This window comes from Urocitellus parryii, chromosome 5, assembly GCF_045843805.1.
Source record: "Urocitellus parryii isolate mUroPar1 chromosome 5, mUroPar1.hap1, whole genome shotgun sequence".
NCBI classification, from domain to species: Eukaryota; Metazoa; Chordata; class Mammalia; order Rodentia; family Sciuridae; genus Urocitellus; species Urocitellus parryii.
This window is the reverse complement of record NC_135535.1, coordinates 143,592,823-143,619,359: the sequence shown is the minus strand read 5'-3', so window position 1 is coordinate 143,619,359 and position 26,537 is coordinate 143,592,823. Positions and strand designations below refer to the sequence as shown.

The window sequence follows — 26,537 nt, the reverse complement described above, 5'->3', positions numbered from 1 at the left end:
CTGTGCTTTTCTCACAAATGTTATAATTTTAACAGTTCCTTTTTTTTTCTTTTAGAATGGGGGTTGGCAGGGAATTTGTATAATGTTCACATATAGTGATTGATATTTTTCTTAAGCCACTTTAAAATCTGTGCTGGTTCTCTTTCCATTATTTTTTTTCCTTATGTTGTATTTATTAGAAAAATCAAGTTATTTATTTTATGGAATTTTTCAGCAGTGTGCATTGTGCTCTCCTTGGTATAATTTTACATATTGCCCCATCCTTTGTATTTCCTATAAATCACTACTAAAGATTTCTTTTTTGTGTGTTTGTGTGTGTGTCCCTCAAAACTATTCCACATTTGGTGTGCAAGTCTTTTTGGTTGGCATTACAAAGCAGCACAGACTACATACCTCAAACAATGCAAACTTTTCTCACAGTTTTGGAGGCTTAGAAGCTCAAGGTCATGGTGTCTCCATGATTGGTTTCTGGTGAGGGTTATTCTCCTGACTTGTAAATGGCCATTTTCTTGCCATGTCCTCAGTTGGCCGGTTTTTCTTTGTACTCTTACACACACAGAGAGAGAGAGAGAGAGAGAGAGAGTGTGTGTGTGTGTGTGTGTGTGTGTGTGTGTGAGATCAAGCACCTGTGCACACTCCAATGTGTCTTTGTGTCTTCACCTTCTCATAAGCCAGTTGATTAAGGACTCACTCATATGACCTCATGTCTTCCCCTTCTCATAAGCCAATGGATTTAGGACTCATTCATATGACCTCTTTTAACCTGAATCACCTCAAAGGTTACTTCTTTACATACAGTCAAGTGATTCAAGTTTCACATATAATTTTGGAGGATAAGCAAAATCCAATCCCAAACAAATAATATTGAATTAACTTTCCTATCAGCAGTCAAAAATATCTGGTTGTCACTGTTTTGTAGCAACAGCTAATGTTCAATTATTTAATCCATCTATTTCTGAGGATCTATAAAATCTTTATGCTAATTTTATCATTTCTTTCATTACTAGCTGGAATAATTTCATAAATAACAAGTTCATCAATTATTTGTTTACAAAGACAGTCAATGATTTGCTGGAAAAAGCAGAAAATGAATATTGTTTCTTATTTTGTAGGTTTCAAAATGCTTTCTAAGTGTCATCCATCGATGATCAACAAAGTGTTTTTCTTTTCAAAATTATGAACTTACAAAGTTAAATATTTCTTTCAAATCATTATGGACATTACCCATATTGTTGCTCAATTTGTCCCATCCTTAGCCAGAGAAAACCCTTACTTATTGACTCTTGAAATCTTTTGACATAAACCCAGTTTTCTTTGATATCTTTCTTGCTACCTGGTACAAGAAGGTGCTTCACATTGATCTTGATTTCCTCCCTTGGATATGGAATCAATGATCTTTTACAAAAACCTTAATTATTTTTGGTGGTATTTCAAAATACTGTTTCAAAACCATAAAGCACTGGGAAGTTCATGGTTTCTAAGTTGGCCATTGTTTTTAGTTCTTTGTTTTGGGTTCCATGCTATGGAATATGTGTTATATTCCTTAAGAACTAAAATGTGAGTTTAAACTTACTGTCAATCCAGTATGTAACTGTAGGCATTTTAAAAAATAATTTAATTGTAGATGGACAATTTATTTATTTATTTATTTGTTTTGTTTTTTTTATGTTATTTATGTTATTTATTTGTTTATTATATGGTGCTGAGGATCGAACCTAGTGCCTCACATGTGTGAGACTAGTACTCTACCACTGAGCTACAACCCCATCCCCTAGGCATTTTTATTTACTTTCTTTAATTGTGTATTTAGATCTCACTGTTAACACTAGTTTTCAAAGCTGAGAATGCTAGAATTAAAATTCCACATAATTACTCATTTAATTTATTATAAAATACTCTCACAATAATCTTAGCATAAGAATATCAACACTACCATCTACAAAATTATTACGGTAGACAGTGTAATTTTTTTTGTAATTTCTCATACTCTTAAACTATTTTACAGTGATGATGCCAGTAAGTTAGTATCTTTTAAAGTTATTTGGGTAGTTCTTTTCTATTTGTACTTATGCCACCAACTGAAAACACAGATTGATTTTTTATTTTATATTTTAAAGTTTGAGATGTTTTAAAATTTAATTTGTTTCATAATAATATGTAATATTTACATGGATCCAAGTTTTTTAAAAAATGGTTAATATAGTTAATGAAGTCTAGTTTCAATATCTATGCCTTATTCTCTCCCTCCCTCTCTCCTATATGTTAACAATTTATAGTGTTATGATTTATCTTTGAATTTTATATATACTATATATTTTTAAGTGTGTGTTCTTTCTTTAAAAAAATCAGAAAAATACAAGTTATTTTTTCCCAAATGCCCTTTTCACTTAATATATTGGTAATACAGTAGTAGGTAAAGATATTCACTATTCATTTTTACATTTGAATTCTCATCCATTAAAAGATGTATCACCATTTATTCATTCAGAGCACTACTGATGTAAGTTTAGTTGGGTATTTATCTTTTATTATAATCCAAAAATGTAAAGAAGTAGGATGTGTGAGTGAGAAAATAAACATTGAGCTGGGGACTCATGACTCAGTTGTTGAGCCTTTATCAAATGTGAGGTCCTGGGTTCTATCTCCAGCACTGCCAAATTAAAAAAATAAAAGAAAGAAAGTAAACAATATGATTTTATACATTATTTCTAGTTCTCCTTCTTAGGTGTGGCAGCACTTTTGTGATAACACCACAGCTCTCTAAAACTACCTATTTTCTTGCAGGCTCACCAGTCGAGTATAATATTCAAGTAGGACTATTGCTAATGTGACAAGTGAGAAATGGAACCTTAGTGTAGTTTTAATTTGTATTTATCTTTTTAAGTATAGAGAAAAGTATCTTTAAATATAACAAAAAATCATTTGTTTTTCTCCTTTGAATTTTTGTGCATACTTAAATGCCAATTATTTTTAATGCATTGTTAGTTTCTGTTCTTGTCTAAGTGATAAATTTGTATATATCAGGGATATAAACGTTAGTCTCTGATGTAAACTGGAATCTTTTTCCCAGTTTGTCACATGACTTTATATTGGTTATTTTTCTTGCCATGAAATTTTGTAGTATAATTTAATTTCTCTTTTCTCTTATTGCTTCCTGACTTTGAACCATAGTAGCAAAGATTTGCCTACTCTTAAATTAGAGTAAAATGTATCCATATTTTTTTACCTATTATTAGTGCTTATATTATATGTTATTTTATTATTGATTATACATGAATATTTTCTCCATTTTGGATTTATTCTAATAAATTCTGTGAATAATTGAGTACATCCTATCATTTTTTGTATGACTCTCCTACTAGGAGAGGTAATCCTGTATCATACAGTAAATTTCTTCTATATTTTACTATTTCTGGACTTTCAAGTCAGTTTTAGTGATTTTTTTTTCTATTTTCTCATATAATGTCCAGGGAATTTTTTCTTTTCTTTTCTTTCTTTCTTTCTTTCTTTCCTTCCTTCTTTCTTTCTTTCTTTCTTTCTTTCTTTCTTTCTTTCTTTCTTTCTTTCTTTTCTTTCTTTCTTTCTTTCTTTCTTTCTTTCTTTCTTTCTTTCTTTCTTTCTTTCTTTCTTTCTTTCTTTTGTCTAAACAGAGGAGTAGTTTAATAATCATACATTTGGATATGAATACAGAAATATAAGTGTAACTCTTTAATGTGGACAATTTATTATACTCTCAATTTCCCCATATCCTTGTCTATAAAATAGAAATTACAGAGTTATTGATGATTACTTACATAAATTCTTATCAGTAATATGGAAATGGTTTATGGGGTGATTATGATTGGCTGTTTAAGTAATCATCAGTATAATTTGATTTGACTTCTACATTTGACATCCAAGATTTGACTTTAACATTTTCTTTACTTTAGAACAAAAAAATGTTGTATTTACACAGTGTAAGATATACAGTTGAAGGGAATTTCTGCAAGAAGGGTATTTCAACTCTACTAAAATATCAATGTTTAAGAAATATTCACCCTAGTCATTAAAAGTATCATCAAAACCTACATTCTAAATTATGTGGTTCACATAATAAACTAAATACTTATTTGTAAAAAAAAAATACTGAGATGAAACAGAGCATGTTCATATTAGTTTCCAGGCATTATGATATTTGGTTTAAATTACTAGTCATTATTTATTACCAGATATGTAGAGAGACCAGGCAGGCTATAATTAAGATTTATGCACCATTAAAATGTAATCTTATAATCCAAAATTTGCTTTTCTTCTACTTAATATCTCTTTTCATGTGATGAGGTTCCAAATTAATTAAAGAGCTCTCTTAATAAAAAAAATTGGAAAATCATTCAAACAAATATTTTCCATTTTCTTACTCATAAACTAATTAATTATATACCACATTTGTGTCTGCTTTCCCTAGACTGCATAATTTTGAAACTTAAATTACTAATGAAATTGTAATTCTGTTGCTCAGTTAATGAAGGAAAATAGACAAAGCAGATACACATATTACTTTTTGTTCTCAGTTATGTGCTGAAATGTCAATGTTTTCCAGGGACTCCTGAGGATTACCCACGGTTTTTCCATATGCATCCTAGGACTGCAGAACTTAGTCTGCTGGAGCCTGTAAACAGAGACTTTCATCAGAAATTTGATTTGGTTATTAAGGTAAATTAAACTAATGTCTAATTTCCTTGTATTTATGAAATGCTAATCAAAGAAAAGCAGAGGCTAATGTAGGCACTTTTATGTTTTAAATATTAAAATGAATGTGAATAGCAACTAACCAACTTTTTGATTAAAAAAGAACATTAGGTACATTTTTAATATACTATACTGCTTTTCTCTAAAGCAACTTTATAATTCTATATAATAAAATACTTAATATTTTAATATATAATAAAATTTTTAGTTAAATATATACATATTTCTACATAATATAATTTATTATGTCTTGCAACATTTTTTTACTAAAAGGAATTAACTTTGGACTACAAAAGAATAATCAATGAGTATACCTAAAATGTACTTGATTTGTATTTTTATTTTAATAATATTTTAATGTTGCATTTTAATCCTTATATAAGAATGAAATGTCTTGCTCAACAACAGATTCTTTTAATAGATGCTCCATTTTACTCTTTATGTTGAAAGCTCATCCTAGATTGAAATATGTTTGAAAGCTAGGGTAATTTGCACTACAATTTTGATTCAATAATATGTGACATGAAATCAGAAAAGAGGTACTGTAGAAACCTGGATGATTTTCCAATTGATTTCCATGGACTTCATTGAGACGGTGAGATTTAAATTGAGCATTGAAGGAAGAGTAGGGATTTGCCAAACAGAGATGGGGACTGAGAGAAGGGAACTGTAGTGAATGAATGGCTAGCAGCAAAGACACAGAGTAACTCTAGTTTATATCGTGTGAATTTGTATATTTATGCATACAAAATAATTAGCTACCAAAAGGCTCCCCTTTACTTTTTGCTCCTAAGAAAGTAAATATTTTTCTTCTTTATTTAAATTTAAAATAATTAAAGAAAAAGGAAGTAAAATATAGAAATTTATGGAGCATACATGTTATACATACTTATCTCTGTACACTTTTCATTGGATTGTTGCCATAGTTTTAATTGTATGTTCATTTATACAAACTGTGGAAACTAAAGCTCAGGTAGGGAAACTAAAGCTCAGGATTACATGACTGATCAGGTAAAAATGAGATTCAAATTTAGTTTTACCTAAGTTACAAGAATTTTCTTTTCATAGTACAGAATTATTGTTTCTTAGAAATGGCTATATGGTTTAACTATCCATACATCTAACTGCAAAATATTTTGTATACGGACATTTAATTTTAATTCAAATTAGGTGATATATCCTTTGCACCCATTTTAGTATACGAGCTGGAAACTGTTTATTAAGTAATTCCTTGCCTGGAAGAACTTACATTCCAGACACAGGTAAATCAAAAATAAAATGTCTAGTGCTAATAAGAAGTCACATAAATAAAAATAACAGAGCACAGAAAAAAATACATTTAAGTTAATCTGTGGACCCAGAAAAAAAATTTCTGAATATTACCCCATGCTAAATATTGCTAGATTGAAAAAGTTTGGCCAATGAGTGAAAGTGGGAAATGTGTCTGAACCTAAGGAAAACAAAAGTAAAAGCTTGGAGGCAAACATAGCTGGCTACAAGCAGTTAACATAGAAATGAGCTGTAGTTTCAGACCATGGAGAGAATCTTATGGATGGATACAGTTTCCTTGGATTTCACTCAGTAAGGCAGTAGGAGTCATTCAACCAAGAAACACTACTTTTACCACTTATATAAATTGGCTACACATGTGATTAAACTTTCATTGATGATTTTAATTATCATGGAACTATATAAAACTAAGAAACATGTACCCATGATCTACTGTCATCTACCTGGAGTATTGTGGTGCTGCTCTCTGTGGAAGTTAAGAAACTTGACAAAACAAACTGGTGCATTTGAAATCAGAAATCAAAGTCAGCTGTCCTGAGTACTGTATAACTTAGCCCATCAATTATAGGAAAAAAAAATCAATTAGAACTGGTCATAGATAATTCCTTTATGTTTTAATACCATTTTATATTTTAATAGAAGTTTTTACAGACGTTATTAGACTCAAATTGCTGTGTTTTGTGTGCAATCAAGGGGATAATAAGCAAAGGTATCAATCTGTAAGAATAATAATGTGCCTCCTGCTTGAATAATAGCTGAGTTTTGTGGCATTGTTCAGGAATCCATTGAAACTCTACAGTCTGGCACTTCCCTGTAGTATGCCTTTGAACATTTCCCCTTTTTTATTTTAATAATGCCTCATTTTTCTTGGCTGTGAAAGATTTTGTTGGACTAGATCCCAATTTCTGTTTTGGAAGCTAAGAAAAATAAAAGAAATGAAGTATCTTCTCTTAGACTTTGAAGAATTGTGCTTTAAAAAAACATGTGAGCATTTAACAGCTGGTGAGGGACACAAATTAGAGATTTATCATCCTCATTTTTTTCTATTTCTGCCACTGATTTAATCAGTATACTGACAAGTAAAAATGTAAAGGTGAAGCTGGAAAGAGAAAATGGAGTAGTTCACAAACTTGAGCACATTAAAGCATTGAAACATGTCCAACTGAAAGAGAGAAGGTTATTCTATTTCAAAATTCTATCTTAAACTTCAAATAATTACATTTGTTTAAGGATATTTAGAAAAGGAACACATTCTGTGAAGCATGCATTGGGTTGCCCAGAATAGTTCATGTTTGTGCCTTTTGTCCTTGAATTAATGTCTGTAGCACGTGTTTCATTCAAAGAGTTGTTCCAATTTGGATGATAAGATATATGATCACTATATTCACAGAGTTTAAAAAATCCTATAAAGTAGAATATGAAAGCATATTTTATATACTAGGTGAATTTAGTTCGTGTGTGGAGCTAAAACAAATCACAAAAATACACTTTCATTTTTAAAAGTGCAGTATCTTAAAGGCATTATTGTCAATATATTAGTACTCTAGACATCCCTTCACTGTAACATACTGATTTTAAGTCCTTTTGGGTATAAACCAAGGAGTGGGATAGCTGGGTCAATTGGTGGTTCTATTCCAAGTTTTATGAGGAATCTCCATAATGTTTTCCATAATGGTTGCACCAATTTGCAGTCCCACCAGCAATGTATGAGTGTGCCTCTTCCTTTACATCCTTGCCAACACTTATTGTTGTTTGTATGCATAATAGCTGCCATTCTGACTGGTGTGAGATAAAATCTTAGGGTACTTTTGATTTACATTTCTCTAATTACTAGACATGTTGAATATTTTTTCATATATTTGTTGATCGATGATATATCTTCTTCTGAGAAGTATCTGTTCAGCTCCTTATCCCATTTATTAATTAGGTTGTTTGTTTCTTTGGTGTTTTGGGGGTTCTTTATATATCCTGGAGGTTAGTGCACTATCTGATGTGCTTTTGGCAATAATTCGCTCCCAAAATGTAGGTAGGCTCTCTATTCACTTCGTTGATTGCTTATTTTGCTGAGAAGAAGGTTTTTAGTTTGAATCCATCCCATTATTAATTCTTGATTTTATTTCTTGCACTTTAAGAATCGTGTTAAGGAAATTGGGGCCTAATCCAATATGATGAAGATTTGGGCCTACTATTCCCTTTATTAGATGTGTGGTCTCTGTTTTTATGGTCTTTAGTTTTTCCTCCCACACAAATCATCTCTCAAGCCTTAGCTTCTTTTCCTAGTATGTGAACCATGTTCCCACATCACCAATAGAGTATCAATGAACCAATAATAATGAAAATATATCAGGCTGCTGCATATTGCCTTCATGTCACTTTACATTTTGCCACCTGCATGAATCTCCACCAGAGATTTTTGTCATGTTAAAAGATCACAGGTGTCAGATTCAGACAGAATGTGGAGTCACAGATTATCAGGCATCACTTCTTCAAATAAAAATGATGAAATCTCCTTTGGAAATGAAGGAACTACCAAAACTCATTGAATGTGAAATACAAGTTACTGTGTTTTGTTTTCCTCTATGATGTGTGCATTATAAGTTTATTTACATAAACACAAAAGAGGAGAACAGAAGACCACAAATTCTCCCTTTGGGAGAGATGGAATAGAAGCCATCAGTGACCTAGGGTTCAGGCCCCCTCACCCCCAACACACACACAATCAGGGCTGCTTTTGACCAGCCACAGGAAGCAAGGCAAATGCTATGAATGACACACCTTCAGATCTCTGGATATATTCTGGCCATGTACTCTTAGTCGTATAGATTCTTGAAAGAATGAAATACACATACAACATGTTCTCATCTGTCAGTCAGTGTGATCAACTATAACAAAATGGTGTACACTGATTTATACTCAGCAGAAACTTGTTTCACACTGTTCTGGTGGTAGGAAAAATGAGATCAGGTGATTTGTGATCAGCAAGATTGGGTTGTGGTGAGGTGCCTCTTCTGGGTTGCAGGTGCCAAACTCTTGTATCCTTATATAGAAGAAAAAGTGCAAGGGAGCCATCTAAAGAGGTTTTTATAAGGCCATTAATCCCATTCATAAATCTTTGACCCTCAACCTAATCAACCTCACAAAGCCACCATCTCTTAATAACATTTTATCAGGGATGAGGTTTCAAGACATGAATTCTGGGGACACATTTATTCTATTGCATACCTAATCTTAGTTAAGCAGGTTAGTAAAGAATAATTTCATATCGTTTTTCCAATAGCAAGGTCCCCAAGGTGAGCAAAAGTGAAGATCCTTTTTACATTTTAGAGAAAATCATCCCATACAAATTTCAGGCAATATTGCTATTAGTAATAAAATAGCAGTCTTTTCATGGATAAGTAATGCATATTCTAAAACTTCTTGACCAATTTCATACAGTGGTAAATATTCAAATTTTAAAATTTTTGTTTTAATTTTTTTTATTGTAGTAGATTACCACATAAAACCTTATTTTTGTTTCTTCAGCAATAGTACTGCGTCATTTTATTTCCTCCTGAAAAATTTCTAAAAATTATAAATATTAAGGCAAAGTTAATTATTGTTATGCCAATTATGGGAATTAATAACAAGAAAAAAACTGTATGGAGACCTCATGTCTCATACAATTATCTATTCTGCAGGGTTAGTTAGAACAGAAGTCGAATATAGTAGATGAATACACTGGCTTTCCAAGTGTGCAAGCTGACAAGACACAGAGGTGATATTTTACTTGGCTTCTTTGCAGGTAAACTCCAACTACTTGGAAGAAAAAAAGGCAATTTTTCCAGTTGCAGTACCTAGATTTTGGCAAGGTCCTCTTGTCTGCAAAGGTCATTACAGGAGTACCACAGCAAGATCACATATTGTAAAATGTTCAAATAAAGCTGCTTCCTGAGCAATCCTTGCTGTATCTCAACACTCCACACCTGCTCCCACATATAAATTCCCTCAGCCATCCTACACAATTTTTCCCAAGAAAACTTTTTTTTTTCACGAACTTCTGGGTTATTGCATAGAAATATAAAAATAATATTGGGAAATCTGTGGACTAAATAGGACTGTTGGTTATTTTATTTCTCGAGAACAGTCTGGTACATATAGGAAAAATATTTTTTTTTCACGAACTTCTGGGTTATTGCATAGAAATATAAAAATAATATTGGGAAATCTGTGGACTAAATAGGACTGTTGGTTATTTTATTTCTCGAGAACAGTCTGGTACATATAGGAAAAATATTAACCTTCTCCTCAGTGCCTTATGGGCTCTGAAAAACAATCCATTTGGAGATCTTAAATTTTTTACGTTGATGACTATTTTTTTAAATTCAGATAATATATAATGGATAATTTCAGTTGCTCAATTCACAGAAAGCATTTTGGTGAGATTCTTTTTGGTTGAGAGAAAACTGTGGAAATAGTATCAAAACGCAAAATAGGACGGGGCTGCTTTGCTGGATGGGGAGGAAAAGGGCAGAGAGAAATAAAGGGAACATAGCTTAGTTAGAAGAGAATAGCATTATATCATTATTATCATAATTTTGTCTCTGGTTGGGATGACTAGGTATAACTAAGATAATTCTCATTTTTTAAAAACTAGCCAAACAGGATGATATACATACCTGTGATTAATGGAAGTTTTTTGAAGCTGTGGTCTTCCCCAGAGAGACAGTTTTTCTTCTGTGAATCATTGGACATGGCTATACTCATTCTAGTTTCAGTTTATATCTCCATCTTTAAACAAAGAGAGATTTTTATTATTCAAAGGTATACAAGAGCTTTGAAGATTTCTTTTTTCATTATATAACATTATAAACCAAATGGGCATATTCTAATTTAAGTGAAGACAAAATATATTTCATTTTATTAAAAATATTCCCTAACTGGGAAATGTCTTAGTTTTATTTTGTTGTCATTTAATAAGGCCTCCCCTAATCTGTCTAGTATACATATCTTTTCCTTTTGATCAAACAGAAAATGTACTATTTTCTATTAGGAAAGTGGTCTTCTACTGCATTTATGATCTTGCAAACAAACAAATTGTATTACATACAGAATAATTCTTTGTATTTTATTTGACAAATTATCATATGGCTTTGTAAGTTTTAAAGTATTTTTCATAAGATACTGTCAAACTCTTTATGTAAACTTCAATTTTTAGAGTATTAAAGTTTAAATAGAGGATGATATAGAGCTTTTAAGTCAGTATAATTTACAAGGAGGCAAGAAACAATGGAATATATTTAAAATTATCCATTAGTAACGCATATTAATGTGAACTTTGATCAAGGAAGTAGAAGCCATCTCTCCCTAAGCATGAATTTAGAAAAAAGAAAGTGTAACCTTTGGCCAGTATTAGAGCTTTGGCTCCAAAGCCACTGTTGAACTTTAGGGAGCAAGATAGAACTCTATAGATAATTTCATTACATAAATGGAGGTCTTCCACTCTACTTCAAACCTTCAAGTCCAAATTGAAATTTAAGGCTTAGAGTAAAAAGTGATAACCACTTGCATAAGAAATGCAAGAATAATTAGCTCACTCTGGGGAACTTTTTAGTGTAACAGCAACCTGCATTCCAGGTAAGATAAGCTAAATTGCCAGATCCAACTGAAACATCCAAGACTGATGAGTGGATGATGTGATGTGCTTGTTTTTGAAAGGCAGAATTAAGGGTTCCATGCAGCACATCAATCCTCATCATTATACAAAATACATGTATGATGATGTGAGGGAAAAAAAAAGAAATATGTCACATTAGATTGGGTAGAGAGAGGTGATGGGAGGGGAGGGGAGAGTAAGGGGGGATAGGAAGGGCAGCAGAATAAAATAGACACTAGTATTGCTGTATGCATATACGTGGCTGTATAACCAATATGATTCTGCAACCTGTACACTTGGAAAAGTGAGAAATATACCCCATATGATTCAAATGTATGATATGTCAAGATCATTGTATGGTTATGAGCAACTAATAAAAAAAGATTTCCATGTGTTTTCAGGATATAATATATAGTTTGAGAGTAAACTACATATTGAATTTGAGGAGTTGGGAAGACAAAATATAATTAAAATAATAATTAAACAAGTAAGCAACAAGACATATCAGGTATATGGATTGAGTTTACAAGAATATTCTTTAATAATTATTGCAAATGGTTTTAAAGCTGGATTTTGGACATGATAGTGTGGAAAAAAAAGAGGAAAAATGCCCAAAAAAACTGAGTTATTTAGGGAATCTGATTATAATCAATACACATGTAAAAGATAAGCCTCTCTAATGCTAAGAATTTTGTTGTTGTTGTCATTGTATTTGTGGTACTGCAGATTGTACCTTGGAGCACTCTACCACTTTGCTACATCTAGAGGCAGCCCTTTTTATTTTATTTTTTAAAATTTTGAGCAGGATCTCACTAAATTGCTGAGACTCTTCTGAACTTATGATCCTCCTACCTTAGCCTCCTAAGTCACTTGGGATTACAAATGTGCACCACTGAGCCTAGCAATGCTAAATTTTAATAATATTTTTCAAGTCATATCCTATAGCAGATTTTATTTAACTACACCATACCATTCAGACTTGTATTACCATAGACTAATCTACTATGGTGAAAGAGGGATGGATGGACTATATGCCCTTTTTGTGAAAAGAATTTTATTGCAACATTTTTAATTTAAATCCTACTGAACATAGAAAAAATGTACATGTTGATGAGTTTTCACAAAGTAAAATTATCATGTAATCAGGATCCAGATTTTAAAAAATGAAAACACCCTACAAACATCCCATATGCTTGCTCTACCCACTCCTGTTCACCCAACAAATCAAGAAATCCTACTACAGGATTCTAACAGCAGAGAATTGTCCTTTCCTTTGAAGGGGACATTTTATAATTGGATTAAAGTTTCATGTTTTTAATCTTAAATTTAAAGTCCTCTACATATCCACTTTTTTATTACTATGGTCAACATAGGAGTTATCATACACTTTCTACTTGTGTAACAACTCAACAAAAATGTATTATATTTGTACATGGAAATTTGGGAGGATGATTATAAACATTTTATTTCAAAGTAAAAGTAGCAGTAATCCATATTTGAACCTCAAGGCAAACTTTTCTAAATGTCTGCCTATTTTAAAGTTATTCAGTTAATAAATAAGTTGGTTATACAGTTAATAAATAAGTTGGTTGAAAATTTAAGTACATTTTAACAATCTATTCTGATAAATTAAAATGTTCAACAAATGTAATTTACTTCTAATAAGAACGAAAGAGTTAAAGTATAATTCAACAATCCAGTTAAATTCATGAAAGCAAACACTCTGTTGTTTGAGAGTTGAATTTTAAGTTGGAAATAAAAAAGATGAAGAGATATGCATAAACCATTGATAGCTTGATGAACTTGCCAGTTTTTTAGTCAGCTTTCTATGATTGGAAACATGCAGCCTATACTGTGTTAGGAGAAGAAGGTTTGAAACATTGCATTCTTTGTAAATTGAAAGCTTTACTGCATGAGATTTAAGCAAGGGGGTGTGGTGTCCAGGAAGGGAACACAGGAGAAAAAAAGAATTTCAATCACACAGTAGCTTTATAGCTTATGTTGAAGGACAGCAGCAACACCAATGTACGATGACTCAGAACTTTTTTAACATCTACTTTTAGTGAAAATTCTATAAATAACTTTTTTTTCTTCCAGTACATGTTAGTATTCTTGTGAAGATTAAATAATTATTTCTGTATCTCTCTCAATCTGCTGTTTTATTAATATAATACTTATTTTCATTTTAAATTCAATGACATGAAGTATTTCTTGGCATGTGAAATCCATCAATTATGTGTAATTAAAGATAATGTAGATACAGGTGTGTGGCACATGCCTTGGGAGGCTGAAGCAGGAGGATCTGGAGATCAAAAGTAGCCTCAGTAATAGTGAGGTGCTAAGCAACTCAGTGGGACACTGTCTCTTAAGAAAAATAATACCATATAGGATGGGAATGTAGCTCAGTGGTCGAGTGCCCCTGAGTTCAATCCCTGGTATACCCCTCCCACCCAAAAAAGGTGGAAACTAAAATTGTTAACTTAAAAATTGCTGTTCAGTTTTTTCATATGTATCAACTGAAGAATTTTTTTCTAAACTATATTTAAATAGCAGTAATAATACTAATAGTATTTAAGTAGGAGATTTTCTTGCAAGATGTGTTTATAAATATCTTGAATACATTATGTTATATAGTAGTCACATATTTAACAATATGTCTTATAAGTTGTTGCTTATTGTGACTTAATGTGTGGCTCAAGAATATTAGAGATCTAACTGAAGTCATGAAATTCATTGGATATAGCCTGAAGGACAAACACCACTCTGTGTAATCCACTTTACCATTACAGCATTGTTTTTACTGAAGTAATGTTATTTCCGTATGCAAAGTGAATTCTTCACTCAGTATTCAAGACTCAGGTCTACTCTATATAAGTACTGTTATAAGCTCAGCAAACTAACGTTAGCAAATAGTAGCACATTTTTTATTTCTTGAAGGTTTTATTCTAGTGTAAGGACTAACAATAAGTGACAAATATAATAAAAATATTTGTGATGTTTTAGAAGTTCCTAAGTGATATAAAATAGCAAAGTGCATTAGGAATTCCAGTTGGAAGATGTGTTAAAAATAAGGTAATCAGAGATTCAAGAGGGCAGATTATAGAAAGTCTACATTTCTAGTTGCTTTGTGGATTCAAGTCTCTTACAGACTCAGAAATCTGGTGCACCAAACAAAGGACAGGAAACTACAGTGGAGCCAAGGCTCTATGGTAGTGTCAGTAGTAGTGGCAACAGCACTAGTTCAATGCAGCTGTGAGGGATAACATAAATAGAGAAACAACAGAATGTGTGTCATGTAAAAACCCATAGATCAGAAAAACATCCTAAACTTAAATCGATCCAGAGGTTGCACAGCAAGCTGGTGTTTGAAAAGTGCCCTGAATTTTCCAATTGGTAAGCAGAGAATTGAGGCAGGGAGCCTTTTTTGAGGAGGCTGCAATTCAGCTTGCAGATATGGGAACCCAGGGGATCATAACAAACATTTAGATTCCTACGTAGTAAAACACACCTTTTCAGAAAAGCAGAGTCTAGGTTTGATGATTCCTCATTCAAAGAATGGTCATATAGAGACTTCCTAAGAAAAATTATTAGAAATGAAATTTTTGTCAATTTCTTAAATTTAAAAAGAAAGCAAACTTATACATACACATTAATATAATTTTCTTAGGTATAATTGAATGACTTAATTCTGGTAATAATATTTGAAATTTTATAGCTATTAAAATATTATGATGAAATTATCTCTTTATAGGATGCTTTTAAGAACTTTCAGTTGGTAATAAATATATCTTTAATCTATTAATTTCACATAAAATTATAAATTGGGGCTCATCTTAGTCTGTTGTGGCTGGTATAACAAAATTATATAACCTGTGAGGCTTGTAAAAGATGGACAGTTATTTCTCACAGTTCTGGAGGCTGCAAAGATCAAGGCACTGGCAGATTTGATGTTTGGTGACTTCCCATTCTTCACAAAGGGCCTTCTTGCTGTGTCTCACATGGTAGGAGAAAAGAGGAGTTTTCTGGCACCTCTTTATTGAGGGCAACAATTTCATTAATGAAGATTCTGCTATTATCACTTCCTAAAACCTCCAACTATTGATGTTTTTACCTTGGGTGTTAAGGTTTCAATAGCTGAATTTTGAGGTTACAGAAACATTCTGACTAGAGTGTGAAACAAGAAGACTTGGAAAAGACAAAAATAGGTGTGGTATTTTGTTAAGGTTATAGTCTTTTTTCCCTTTTATTTAAATATTTCATCAGCAAGTCACTCAAATGCCTTCTTCTTATGTTCTGTGAACCTGTGTTTAAACAGTCATCACTCTTTATGTGATAATAATTATAATAATTAATTGCAGTATTTTTAAAATATATATATATATATATTTATTCTGGATTTGAAAATAGAGGATCTATAATGGATCTTTAATGTATTTCTTTTTTTTTGTAATGATACTAGTTTAAAAAAAATCCATATGTACAGCAAGAAAAACGTCACACAAGAAGGGTATCCTAACACAATTTTTTAAATGTTTTGGTTTTTACTTAAGGCTGAGCAAGACAATGGCCATCCCCTCCCTGCCTTTGCCAGTTTACACATTGAAATACTGGACGAGAACAACCAGAGCCCCTATTTCACAATGCCAAGCTATCAAGGCTACATCCTTGAATCTGCCCCAGTGGGAGCAACCATTTCTGACAATATAGATTTAACCACTCCTCTAAGAATTGTAGCTCTGGACAAAGACATAGAAGATGTAAGTGAAATATGCATTTTTTCCTTTTGTTTTGTTAATACTTATTCTTATATTTATGTTGTTTTAATAAAAATGTTACAAAGATATGGCTACATAAACTATAGAATACAGGATATTTAAAATCATTATAATGATTTAATTCCATACTAAAGATGTTTTTTAAAACTGTGTTTGAATTCATCAACTGTTCTTTTTCAGTTTGCAGCAGTTCAGTATACAATAGAACAGGAAATGTTTCACTTGGGGTTTGCTAAGTCACCAGGGCAATCTTTTGTATTAATATAAATTAAAAACTGTTTTACATAATTACTGATAGGGAAAAAATAATGCTGTTACAGAGTGAAAATGAAAATCATGACAGTGGACCAAGAGTGTGATTAGGGGGAGTTTATGCCATCTGTTGGTACTCTCTTAAAGAAAACACATTTGGGGACAACTGATGGACTCAAGTCTGGTAGTGGCTATTGACATGACCACTCCTCCATCGTTGTCTTCTGGTTTTGTGGAACTGACCCTATCTGCATGAGTGGAAAGTGGTCCAGGTTGGACAAATCAGAGTACTTTACTGCCTTAGTGAGAGTCATTTTATGTGTGGACTTGACAGAAAATCTATACCAGAGTTTTCCTCAAATATACCTTCATGACACATATTTCCTTACAGAAAAAGCTTCTAGTTCAGGTACAAAACATTCTATATTTGCTATCCTGAACATTTCTTCATCCTCAATTTCTGACATTTCTGCTTTACTCACTACATTTATCAATCACTTGTAGTTCCCTGCATTCACCAAGCTATGTTTTACCTAATTTTGTTACATATTTTTATGTTTTGAAAACTTTCATCTTCTTTTATCCAGAGCAGCATGGATAGCTTATATTTAATGTATGATTTTATAATTCAGCTTAGGCATTTCCTTACACAACAATCTTTCAGGGCATTCATTGCCCAAGTTGCATTGCAAACACTCTCACAGTACATCTCTCTATGACTCATCCAACTTTGTAATGTGGGTCTTTCTCCCTCATGGAGTTTAAATTTCTTGGGAAAATGTCCTATATGTTAATAACATATGTATCCTGAACACTACCAGATCTCAGCACTTGATAGATTTTAATAGTTCTTCAATTTAATGATAAATTCAGACATGATTGAAGAAATGATAATATCTAATATATGATTCAAAAATTATAATGATATTAAGTTAGTTAATTCCATAATTTGGAATATGGCCCATTCCATGGTTAGCCAATTCAATTCTGAGACAGTTCTTCCTTATATTGCTATGAAACCAACCTACTTGGAACTCACTTATTTTCTTTAAAATTTCAATTTACCAGAGCATAGAATAAATCTGTGAAATAGTCACTAATGTGTTTGAAGATGAATTTACATTCTTCTGCATCATCTCTTTTTGCTGACCAAACATTCATTATTTTTATGACATATATGAGTTCATTGCTAGGATCTTTAAAAATCTGCATTAACAAGAATATTTCAAGGTGGTTTTTCTTTACAATAAAAAATTTGCTTCATGGTGAAATCTTGACATTAATGAAAGCTAGAATTAGTGAAAATAGTCAGCACAGGGATAAACTGTTTAAGAATAAAGAGACATGTCACCTTAGACCAGTATCACCAATAAAATTGTAAATTAAGCTCAAATGTAAAAACAGAATTGGTCACTGCAGGGCTAGGCTCCCATGAATTATTTTAAGAATAGCTCTAACAGGGCAGATACTAAGGAGTGACAAATTTGAATTAATAGGTCCAAAAATCAAGTTGGACTTCTTTCTTCAATTAATTAGAAAATGAGCACAAAGGTTTAAGAAATGTTGTTAGGGATTGAAGAGTTATGATGTTCTTCACAGTGGAGATTTTGTCTTAGAAAGAATCCTAAGAGTCATAGTAAAACTGAAAAGAGCAAAGTACAGAAAAAAAATACTTATGCCAGTGTTTTTTTTGTATAAATGCATATAGACATATACAGATTTATATTTATTTGCACAATATTTATGAATCACTTACATTTATGATTTTTAAAGGACTCTGACCACATTATAGTTTCAAACTAGTACTAGGTAATGTACAAGGTGTGTAAAAAGGAGATCTGAGACTGCCATGTTTATAATGTCAGAACAACTAAAAACTGATTATTGAATTCCATTTAGAAAATAATAGTGTAGAGATCACCCATTTGACTGGTAAAAAGAGAATTGTTTACTTACCATTCATCCATTTATGTAAGTTAATTTCCATAAAGTGTTAGTGTTTCAAGACACAGATATCTTACTTAGAAATAAACTCAATATATTCTTAAAGATATTAGGTACTTTAAATAAATACTTATAATAAATATCATTGTTACATAATATGTATGTCACAATAATAAGAAAAATGTTACATGTATTTTGAGAAAAGTTGTTAATTTAGAGATTGGAAAAATTGATTTTTCTCTCTTACTAGTGTACATTTTATGTATCATGTTGTAATTGTAATTATTTACATTTACATTTTTTTCATGTCTAATTTGTATATAGGTTCCACCTGGTGGAGTTCCTGTAGGTATTAGGCGCTGATTTTGTGACTGTTCATTGCTGTGGTTCATTTCTTTGTGTTTTTTTCTTTTTTCTAGTATAACTTCACTATCATTTATAAAGATATCTAAAAAAAGCTTTATGAAAGTTTAAGTACATTTACATCATATTATTGATTATTGATTATTATACCATGAAAATTTGTAGTTCACAATGAAATTTTGTAGTTTGTAATTTCATTGTGAATTTTGATAAAGATTATTTATTTATTTTGTCTATTACAGACATTAATAATTCATTACAGCATTCTTTCTAAAAGACTAAATTTTAAATTGAACTTTTCGGAACTAGGTACCTCAGCAACTACTTGTTAATTAATTAAAATTTCATATTAGATGAAATTTTTTGTCATTTCCTGTTATGCTTTGTCATACCTATATATGCATGTACCTAGGTAAGTATACATACATATGCACATATGTACATATGTGAAGAAGTTTTATGTGCACATGTAAAAACATGCATATATTCTTGTGTGTGTGATGAAGTGTCTTGATACCCTTATGTACTCTAAATTGGTTTAAAATTCACTAATGTCATATTTGAATTCTAAATAATGGGATACCTTTGCTTATTTTACATTCATGTATTTGTTTACTATGGTTTTATACATGTATTTAAATTTATATTCATTTTTATGTCATTTTGAGTGTGTGTCAGAATTTATTTTACTCTCAAATAATAATATATAAGTCAATGTAGTAATAAGTCATGCTTTTAGTATATACCAAATGCATATTCTATAGTAAATATTTCCTTATGTCACAGAAGAAAATGATTTTAATCAATTATCTGTTTATATATTGATTTAGAATACTACCATTCATTTTAAATAATCCAACAGACACAACTACTACAAAATATGTATTCTCTATCATTATTTTTCTACTTGTATCCTAGTTTATGAAACTTAAAACTATGAATTGAAATGTGTTATATAAATAGAAATGTTGACTGAACTTAGCACATTTATTATAGGAATATAAAGTTCTAATATGTTAATGAAATACAAACTGAATATTATGATGCAGTTTGTCAAAGAAAGATTTAAAGTTATAAAGGGTTTGAAAGAAGGATATTTGACTTCATATATACATTGTTCCTTACTAAATTTTTTACATTACTGAACTTGTCAAGATCAGCAAAACCGCTGTAAATACTGTCAATCAAAACAATAGTTTTGTTGATGTCAATGCATGAACACTGAAGATTGATATTAATATTACATAAAATTTTCACAAAATGCATAAAAACATAATATACTTTCTTAAACACTCATATCACTCTTGAAAGTGGTATTATTTTAAAAAATCAAGCTAAAATATTAAACTTTGAATTATATTTTGCTGAAAATTTCCAAATATGTCTTAAGTTTTTGTACTTAAACATCAAGATACTCACCAATAGCATCTGTGTATGATATATACATCTATGTGTGTATGTATGTACACATACATACATACATATAAAATCTACTATTTTAAGTAAATATAAATATCAAAGAGTTCTATTTCAATCATAGATTAACTGTGTAAAATAAATTAAAATGATTTATGAAAGGTCATGTATACTTCTAATTTTATATATTACATTATCTCTTTTTTAAGAAATAACAATCTGTAATCTTAGAGGATGTATTTATTGGTGTCTTGCTAGTTACTATAAGAGAAGTCAAGAAGTTGAGAAATAAATTATCAAAAGATTTAATATCTTTGTTATGCAATATGAGACACTTTATAGATTATCAAATTTGTGTATCATTTTAAATAGAAACATTTGACAATGAAATCTTAGGATTTTCAGATAATTGATAAAACAAAATGATTCCCTTTGTGACATACTGCAATAGACTATAGCCACACACATACACACAGTTGCTTACAACTCAGTGAAGTATTATAATATTATAACACCTGACACATTAAAATGTTTAAAAAGCTCATGAGTATAGGAAGGAATATATCTAGCTAATTTGGTAAGGGCTACAGTTGAATGGAAGAAAAGAAATTAAAAGATAACTAAACTATTAAGTAAATAAAGAAATATTAAAGGATTTGTACAAAAAGAAAAAAAGAAATAGTAAACAAGCCACATAGCAAAACTTGCTACTACATATTACTGTACCTTAAAGTTATTAGTAATATGAAGTGTATTAGATGCATTGTTGTGACGTTAAGAAAATTGAGAAAAAATACATGCTATTTATTTTGATATTGATGAATGCTAATATTTTTGATCATCTTTGAAGTAATAAATGAATTTCATCCTGACAGTAAAGTGTAACAAAATAATGAGAATCTTCTAGAATGTGGTTCAAAATGTTACTTTTATAAATAAATAATTCTATTTTAAAAATTGAGTATCATATTTGATTATTGAAAATAACCCACTTTCTATCCATATGTTAAATTGATCTCATGACATTAAAATGCAAATGTCTGAAATACCTGTTTGAAAATATCAGATTGTAAGATCACTTGCCCATTGTATTTTAATGTATGTGACTACTTTGTAATATGCAGACCAATGGAAGCTATTACCTTTAGCATTAATTTTTGCATTATTTGGAGATAAATCTTAAATCAAAATCATGAACACAGAAATTACCACAAAATGAGATATTATGAATGCATAACTTCATGTTCAAATGAAATTATTCATTTTAAATTTTTTAAAGAAATACAGATTTCAGTTTTGAAATTTTTTACAAGTTAAAGTATACTGTGGTTTAAAGTGTGCCCACTTTTAATTGTATTAATGGGTTTTACAACTTTCTTTTTTCACATAGAAAATTTAAAAATGTGAATCCTGGTTTTATTTCCAAACGAACATTTTTTTAACAATCCGTTACTTTCTGCTCTGTCCTATGTCCTTGATACTAGACTTAGAAAAAAAGTTCTTTCTTATGAAACTGTGTTTCACATCATACTATTCATAGTATTTTAAAAGGTATCATATCCATAAAGATACCTTAGCTCCCTGTATTATATATTTTTATTTTTCATAGTCTTCCTCATATTGCACTCTCTCAATATTCACCTTTTGTTTGCCCCAACTGCTTTCCCTTCCCACTACACATATACCAATCCAAGTGTCCTTGTTTTATATCTGTTTTTTTCTCTGAATTGCAGAGAATAATTATCATTCAGTGTTGGCAATAAAATTGTGAAGAATTTTCTGTGCCAAGTTAATTATCTCTTATTCTTGAACCTTTGAATATGCTTGAACATCAATATGCATTATCACTTTTTCCAGGCTCTCTTAATAGATACCTGTGTTAAATTCATATTTTTTTAAAAAAATAATCTGAAATATTTTAATTAAAATAAGTGTTATATTTCCCTTTGAAAAACCTTTGCAATAGTAAAATTAGGAGAAAGCATGATATTTATGGATAATGAATAATACATAACTGATTTTATTGCTATTTTACATTAAACCTTGAACAAGATATGAGCAGTTTATTACTACAAATGAAGTAACTGTAAAATCTTATAACTAAACTTCTGGGCTCCAATTTCCTTTTCTTACATTTATTTCTTATTTCTTGGATCCAATATAGTTATGGAAAATATTGATATTAAGTAGTAAGTAAGAATATATTCAATTGGATTGCTTTCTATTCTTTTTATTCTTTTCCTTGTTTTTTTGATATTAATTACAGCAATATTTTTCTTTTACAAAATAGTTTTTCAATACGAGGGCTTGAACTTTTGTTCCTGTGCATGCTAGGCAACCTCTGTACCTCTCCGCTACGTCTCCAGTCTTCTAGTACATATTTTAAAATATTCTGCATTTCACACTACAGGTCACCATTTTTTTGACCACCTTAGATTATTCATGAGTAAATATCTACTAACATCTCTTTTTTTCTTAGTAAATCTTAATACATTTGTACATATATTTTTGTAACAAACATTAAAAATTAATTTTTAGGTAATTAAACTAATAGCCACATTATGTAATCAACTTTTCAACAATGAACTTTTTTTTTTTAAGACAAAAGACCCAGAGCTTCACCTTTTTCTGAATGATTACACATCAGTCTTCACTGTCACGCAGACTGGTGTCACTCGCTACCTCACCCTGCTGCAACCAGTGGACAGGGAAGAACAGCAAACTTACACATTTTCGGTAAAAAATTTCATATATATGCATGTAAATGTCTTCTGTCAGTTTGAAATGGAAAGAGATGTCTGGTTAAAATTGACAGGGTCTATGATTTGAAGAGAAAACCTCAATATTTCAGGTAATGTTGAAGAAAATATCAATTGCAAAAAATTCTTCATATGTATCTCACCTTTTTCAGTATGTAAATTTGTGTAGCTACATTAATATTTTCCCCACAAAAGGAAAACACTTCTTCAGTCTTCACCATACACTAAAAATTAATAATATAAACTAGAATTCACCAAATAATCCTGTCATAAACTTTTTGTGGTATTTTCAATTTTGTCATAGGGTTAGGCTAGTAATTCTCAACTGAGGATATTTTTTTTTACATTCAGAGAATGTTTTGTAACATATGGAGGCATTTCTGGTTGTCACAACGGAAGGGAGTGCTACTGGCCTCTAATGGGTAGATACAAAAATATGGCTCTGAAAATCTTCTGACACACCGAACACCCCTTACCAAAAACTATCCAGCCCAAATGTCAATAGCATGGAGAAATCATGGGTTGGGGTTGATTAATCAAGGTTTGGGAGTGAATATTATTAAAGTTGTGATTGCACATATTTATTATGAAGTAGAAACACACACACACACACACACACACACACGGACTAGTATAATAAGGTTAAGAGATAAATACAGATCTAAAAACTATGTCAGATCCTTCAAAAAAGTGTAAGAAAAGATGAACAGATAACAGATGCAAGTTATTGAACTTGGGATTTCTTTCTGGACAGGCCTACACATCAAAAGACTGGAACTTCTAGAAAATCTTATTTAACAATTAGTTATGTGTCTAAACCTTATTAGACACATAGTTGATTCCAGAAGCCATTCTCACAAGAATGGATGTCTGATACTTATAGAATTGATTTTGATTGTCACGCACTCTCAATTATTTTAAGTGGAGAAAAATCAAGGAGAACCCCTTTATTACACATTTATAGAACACTAATATATATATACTATAGTTATTAACAATGGATCAATTTTTAAAATTTTTGGTATATTATATTTTGAATTCCTTTTTCCATCATGCTTACAGTCTTTCCAAACTTGTTTTCTGTTACCAAAGTGTTCTGCAACCACTACCCCACCACAGTACAAATGAAAGAAATAAATATACAGTAGGTCCTTGAAAAAGACACTATCAGAGAAACTAAATTAATCCAATAACACATTAACAATTATTGAGTTTTCAAATTTTTAATAATGTAATTATCACTAGTAACAAATGTTAATGAGCCTTTTAAAATTATCATTTTGTGAATCTCTAGAATATAATGTAACATATCTAATGTACCAAATTTTCTTGTCTGATAAAAACAGGTTAACTAAGAAAGTAACTATTGTATCTAACGGGAAAAAAAGACAATATGAAAATAGTAGAGACTATTAGATAAGAGGGAAGGGTGGAGGAGTAAGAGGGAGAGCAAGGAGGAAGAATGGGGGCAGGGATATGAGCCAACTATGTTATTTTCATGTACAGATATGCTGCAGAGAAACTCATTGTTCTGTATAATTAAAATGCTCCAGTAAAAAAGTAGGTATTATATTGTAATATTACACAATATTATATTTAAAATACCTAAACATGAAGAATATTTCCAATTAATTTTTAAGGATTATTTTCTATTTAGCTCTAAGGAATCAGTAATGTTATTGGTTCACTTTAAGGCTCCAAGATATTATGCATATCCCCTTATTTAAAATGTGCTTGCAGTGGAATGTGTTAAAAGTAGAACAGGATCCTTAATAATTTCTTTTTAGTACATTAAAACACTTGAATATATGCGTATATATTTTTATTACTTCCTTTCATCAACAAAACATCTTAGCACCCTTTTAAAATTGTAAATCACTTATTAAAAACTCATTAAGTTGTAAGAGTGGATTCTGTACTATTTATACTTGCATGAGTTCTCCATTAAGTGTATTTTTCTTCCTCTAAAGATAACAGCATTTGATGGAGTACAAGAAAGCGAGCCAGTTATTGTCAATATTCGAGTGATGGATGCAAATGACAATACTCCAACCTTCCCAGAAATATCCTATGATGTCTATGTATACACAGACATGAGAGCGGGAGACAGTGTCATACAGGTAAGTACCCATATGATGTAAGGATATGCACAAAGCAGTTATTTCCACGATCATTGCCCACTGTATTAAGAAATCACTTAAGAAATAAAAATGAGGGCTGGGGCTGTAGCTTAGTGGCAGAGCACTTGCCTAGTATGCATTGAGGTGCTGGGTTCAATCCTCAGCACCACATTAAAAAATAATAATAATAAAATAAAATAAGGGCATTCTGTCCATCTAAAACAAAAAAAAATTAGAAAGAAATAAAAATGAATTTCAGACTTATGTGGCTTAATTTAGCTAAAATGACTTTAAATTGATGCTCACTTTTCAAGTAAATATACATATATATGTCTACATGGACTCTAAAGTAGAATGAAGTCATTATTATAAACAGCTATTTGACTTGTTTGTATTTGATTTGAAATAATTTAACTGTTTTACACATTTATTTTAAGGGCAGGATTGTAATTAATTCATTTTTATGTCAATAGAAACTATATCCATAATCCTCTCACATATCAAATGATTTATATAATGAATGATTAATAAATCTTTATTTGAAAATGAAAGAAAGGAAGGCCAACATACAATCAAGAAATAAGTGAAAGAAAATATGAATGAGTGAGAATTTATAAATGCACTGGGCTTTATTTGTAGTTAATTGATGGACTAAGAGAATTACATTTTTCTTTATGAGATAATCTACCTTAGGTAGCCAAATTATAGTCTATACAAATAAAGGAATGACAATTATTTTCGTGTTCTTATTTAATTAAACCTGATACTCTTCTCTATAATGATATAATTGGAAATAAAACTAAGTTTATATAGAAAAACAGCCAGCAGGGAACTAGAAAATGTAACTAAGAAAACGATCATAATTATGTGGTGGAACTGTATCTCAAAAACGTTTGCCTTAAGGGATCAAAAGCTTTTTTCTGATATTTGAAGGCTACAAAAGTTAATTTCCCTTATGGATTACTTTATAAAACAGATCTTGCTTTGCATTTAAAGATTTACATTTTATACATTTTCCTGAATTATGCAGATATAAATTGTTGTTTGTTTCTGTCTGCCTGCATTTAAAAAAAAATATTTAAAAGTCAAGAAATTAAACTTTATAATTAGTATTTTTAATGTTATTCCTGGTATGAGGTAAATGAATGTTTGGCTATCAATCATCCTGCAGGAGCCCAGAAATAAAATGAAATGGATTTCCCATTGAGAGAAAAAATTAAAACAAAGCACAATGGTTTAGAACTGTGATTGGCAAAAG

General features: G+C 30.7%; 1 protein-coding gene across 17 annotated transcripts in view; it reads left to right on the top strand.

The window, feature by feature from the left end:
- The window catches only part of Pcdh15 (protocadherin related 15), a 716,528-nt gene that overhangs the window by 389,015 nt on the left and 300,976 nt on the right, over window positions 1-26,537 (top strand). For 15 of the 17 annotated variants that reach the window (XM_077799359.1, XM_077799358.1, XM_077799357.1 and 12 more), the window contains 4 exons: window positions 4,580-4,692; window positions 16,201-16,407; window positions 23,002-23,136; window positions 25,130-25,279. In XM_077799359.1, the coding sequence (XP_077655485.1) occupies window positions 4,580-4,692; window positions 16,201-16,407; window positions 23,002-23,136; window positions 25,130-25,279 (605 nt within the window). Of the gene's footprint in view, window positions 1-4,579; window positions 4,693-16,200; window positions 16,408-18,945; window positions 18,967-23,001; window positions 23,137-25,129; window positions 25,280-26,537 lie in introns of all 17 variants that reach the window. The other 2 variants (XM_077799355.1, XM_077799356.1) reach the window with 1 other exon arrangement.